Here is a 4294-nt window from a genome sequence, read left to right as displayed (position 1 = left end):
GATCCATTGGTTAACAGGTGTCCAGTGGCAGAAGCCAGTGTTTCATCAGGATTATCAGCCACTGAATCCGGGATATTACACACTTGATATAGGACAGCACAGAAAACACTTACAAGCTTCTCTAAAAGACAGATTATACTTTGTAACTGCTCTCAAACACAAGCCAAATATACTCACCAAATCCGACTAGGGTGCTTGACTGATAGCTCAACCTTGACTTCAGACCAGTGTTTTAGAGCAATGACAAAGTTATCTGAAGAGTGACCACTGCCACCTCATTTGTTAGTTTTCTGTTCACTGAGGTGAACCTTGCAGAAGTCCAGAGTTCTCAGCAGCAAAATCATCATCATCCTCTATTTCAATCACTTCAGTTGATTTTGCATGTTTTGTTTCTGGCTTTGATTTTTTCTTACTGGGAATTTTGCTGCTTATAATGAAAGAGCTGTTCTCCTAAAAGTGGAAGAGAGAAGAATTCACAAATCTAGTTTTGAGATACTTAAGGCAAGATCTTGGTAGTAACTTTACAAACTTCAAGAATTCTTCAGAGAATTTCAGAATTCCTAGACATTCCACCATCATTTCAAAGATTAGAGTACAGACCCTCAAAACATCTTCTGCGTTACAGATCAGGATTCACAGGTATCATGACACAGTTAACTCCAGATCCAAACTCAAAAATTAACTATTCAAAACCATTATCTACTAATTCTTTAACCTCAGAAGAGAAAGAAAGTTAGAGAGTTTACTCACCACTACTCTGGCATCAAAGTAGTCTGGATTATCAGAATTCAAGCTGTCATCAGCATCACTGAAATATAATAATTCAAATCAAGTTCTGTACTTTTATAGCAACCTAAAATATGTAAGCTATTTTCCTACTACATCTCCTGGTTTCTCTTCACATGTATGAAGTACTTCATCTCCATAAGGTTGTTCTTGAATGACAGTTTCTGACAACAGAATTACATCCTTACTAGCAACTCTGGCAGGACAGCAGCAGTGCTCAGCAGCACAACACAAATTTAGTAGCAGGCATCAAGAGTAGTACTGAGATGTTTAGTATCACACCAGTAAACAGGCTAGAAATGTAGCAAGCTGGAAAACAAGCAGAACATAATCTAGAAAACAAGAGGATGTACCTGAGCTAACAAGGGCACAGAGCTTTCTTCCAGATAAAGACAGCTTCATACCTTAGTCTTTTAGGTTTTCTAGTTTAAAGGTGCTGAGTATATTGACAGCATTAAGTATTCTTGCTGATTTTACTACCCTTTTATTGCATGTAAGTTATTTGTTTGACCATAAATAAAGACCTAAGACAATACTTCAACTCTTAAGAAAAAAGGCGATTTCACAGTATTCTTTAGTCTTTGCCATAAAACACTCCACTTCACTGGAGAAAACTATAGAGGAACTAATTTCAGGAAATACCCTTTTTAAAAAAAATTGTCACTTTAATTGACAGTGCAAATCACCACTTAAAGCAATGATCCATCTTCAGATTAAAAATATCCCATTCTATGAGAAGCTTCAAATCACATTTACAAGCATGGAATCCCAAGTGATGGAGCATTTTGTTCCCAAAATAAACAATGCTTTTTTTATTAGCAGATACTCAGATTACACAACAGTGATGTAAGTTACAAGGACAGGATAGGAGCTGAGCTTGATATACCTACAACTGTCACAAAACCCACATGCTACTGCAAGGCCCTGTACTACTCGAATTCCCCAACCATGTGGCTGGATGGAGTTAGCTTTCTTCAGAGCAGCCTGGACATTGCCATTTTGGATCTGTGACTAAAGCAGTGCTGATGCTCTCCCCACACCAGCAAACGGGCTGGGGCTGTCATGCACCAATTTCTATTTTAGTTAAGAACCAAACCAGCTAGTTTTATACCACCTAAAAATATAAAGATGAACTTACTCTGTCTCCTGAATAGGGGAAATTGAGCCTTCATCATCCAAATATTTATGTTTCCGTACCATCAGGCATTCCCTTTCTAAGTCTTCACTCGCCTGAAGGGCTTTTAAAGCTTTTTTCAGATGTTCTTCATGTTTAAGCATTTCAATGTAATGGAAATATCCCTTTGCAGCTGCTTGCTAAAGAAAAAATATACATCAAGTGAGATCTTAAAAATACGACTATAAAGCATTTATATCATGAACTGAATTTTAACATTATATTGACTCCCCTATTTTAGCAGTGTTTGTCTTAAAGGTATTACAGAACATCGAGTGTCCTGTTTGTTTAACAGAAGTAAGAACAGTTTCATCATTTCATTGCAGCACATGAGGTAGCAGAACATGGCCAACTTAAATTCATTATTTTTAGACTATATAAAAAAATAATACATTTATCCCACAAAACAGAGGACTCACCTCATAGCCAAGAACCATCTTTAAGGGAATATGTTTCTTCCCATAATGTTCTTCAACAAAAGGAAACTGAACACCTCTGTCTGAAAGCCTTCTCCTTTGCTCTTGAGGTGAGGCTGTCAGTGGTCGCCTGCCCATAGACACCCGTGGGCTCGCATACTTTTTCTTAGTATTCCTCTTCCTTGACTGACACCTGTATTTTCGATGTGCAGCAGCCTTAAACTTCTTTCCCCTGAAGTGATAGGCAAAAATGGCTTTCAAATTGAGTTTTGACTTCTTCTCAGAGGTTTCCAATGATTTCACTGGCCTTTGAGGGGACAGAGAAGAATCTGAAGAGCTTTCACTGTCAGGCACTCTTGCAACAGGTTCAGTTCGCTGCCCTGACAATTGACATCTTTTTTGCTCTGAAGGTGCAACAGAGCAGTCAGGATGGTATTCACTGCCACTAGCAGCAGACAGGTCACTGGAGAAGAAAAAAAATATTTACTTTCAGAAGAATGTATACTCTTATGATATGACACAGGTTCTTCCTATGAAAAATTCTAGAGATAAAAACTCACATATCTGAGTCACTGCTGTCCAGTAAAATGACAGCTGAAGCAGCTGAAGATTTACATATACTGTTAAGCTCATGTGAAGACTCCTCAGGAGCAGCATTCTTCTGCCTGGACTGTGCAGACTTCCTCTGTGTACTTGTAGCACACACATGTACCTTATATGGCTCTTTCTGCCTAATGTGTATTAGCTCTTGGGCATCAGGGTAGTCAGAGCCAGAAGCCTGGCATTCATCTGTATCAGCCATGTTCTAGTTTCCCCTAAAAATCAATGAGAATTCAAGAAATTAAAGATATGTCATAGTTAATCAGGTAACAAGCCTTCCACCACTCCACCTAACAGCATAAACCCAATCACAATCTTGAGCAAACTTCCAATGGATTTTCCTATGAACCACAGGCAAATGTATTAACAACTACGTTGCAGACACTTATCTCAAGGTATTCATAGCACAGTTTAGGTCACAAGGGATTTTTACAGCTCTTTTGGCCCAACTCCTGCTCAAAGCAAGGTTAACTTCAGAGATGCATCAGATTGTTTAGAAACTTGGAACAGATCATTCACGAGAACATTTTAACCCTCTCCCTGCTAGGAATAAGTTTTCCCTTAAATAAGCACATGGATGTGTAGCCAACAGCTTCTTATACTTGTACAGATATTGCAGTTTAAGTTATACATAAATACTTTGCTGTGGTTTACAACCATTTTAAACTAATCTAACACAGTCACCATCAGCAGCAATGCCATCTTCCCTGTTCCAAAAGCCTTCTGTTCTACCAGCCCTTTGTTCACTGGTTATCAACTGACACAACAGAAACAAGCCCCACAAAATGCTCATTTTCAGTTCAGAGACAACCCAATCTACCCCTTCAGCTGCCTAAGTCTATACAAAAGGGCCCAAAACACAGAGCAGAGTAACCTGCCCTTCCTGCATAACCTCACGTTATTTCACCTGCTTGTTGGTCATTTACTAGCCCTGTATCTTTGCAATTTTACTGTCCTTTTCACAAGCCCACTGTCATACTCATTAATGTTTCAAATATAGTTACACACAATTTAGCATCTGAAGACACTACAGCAGATCTCATCTAACACCCTCAGATAACCTTTTACTGTCAGGATAACAGTTTCATGTTTCAGGGTACAGATTACCGCACAGATTCAGGAGTAAGAGCACGGGAAGACAAAAGTATACAGCGGCAAATATTTCAGCTACTGAAAATACAGTAGCTGTGAGCTTGCAGTAAGGAGGAAGAACAGCAGGACAGGACCAACGGCTACCAAACACAGCCAGCCATGACTGCTCATAGCACCCATTTCCATTGCTCCTCTAACCCATACAGCTACAGGGACCTCAAAATTA

At 39.1% G+C, this 4294-nt stretch overlaps 1 protein-coding gene across 1 annotated transcript; it reads right to left on the bottom strand.

Annotated features, from left to right (window-relative positions):
* Positions 1-294: 294 nt before the first annotated feature.
* On the bottom strand, positions 295-3178 carry TAF1D (TATA box binding protein (TBP)-associated factor, RNA polymerase I, D, 41kDa). Its single transcript, XM_010131631.1, has 5 exons — positions 2937-3178; positions 2380-2839; positions 1925-2100; positions 751-808; positions 295-450 (listed from the first exon to the last, which is right to left on the bottom strand). The coding sequence occupies exons 1-5, from the start codon at positions 3176-3178 to the stop codon at positions 295-297; spliced, it is 1092 nt and encodes a 363-aa protein (XP_010129933.1).
* Positions 3179-4294: the final 1116 nt, after the last annotated feature.

The sequence above is a fragment of the Buceros rhinoceros genome, unplaced genomic scaffold (assembly GCF_000710305.1).
Source record: "Buceros rhinoceros silvestris isolate BGI_N320 unplaced genomic scaffold, ASM71030v1 scaffold22202, whole genome shotgun sequence".
Taxonomy (NCBI): domain Eukaryota; kingdom Metazoa; phylum Chordata; class Aves; order Bucerotiformes; family Bucerotidae; genus Buceros; species Buceros rhinoceros.
This window is presented reverse-complemented; position numbering and strand designations above follow the sequence as displayed.

Bases quoted from the DNA above. Each gene is read 5' to 3' on its own strand.
- TAF1D (XM_010131631.1), bottom strand. From the start codon at position 3,178: ATGGCTGATACAGATGAATGCCAGGCTTCTGGCTCTGACTACCCTGAT. The intron at 2,101-2,379 runs GTGAGTCCTCTG...TTTTTTCTTTAG, and splicing joins AGATGGTTCTTGGCTATGAG to CAAGCAGCTGCAAAGGGATA. The intron at 809-1,924 runs GTAAGTTCATCT...ATTATATTTCAG, and splicing joins TCCCCTATTCAGGAGACAGA to TGATGCTGATGACAGCTTGA.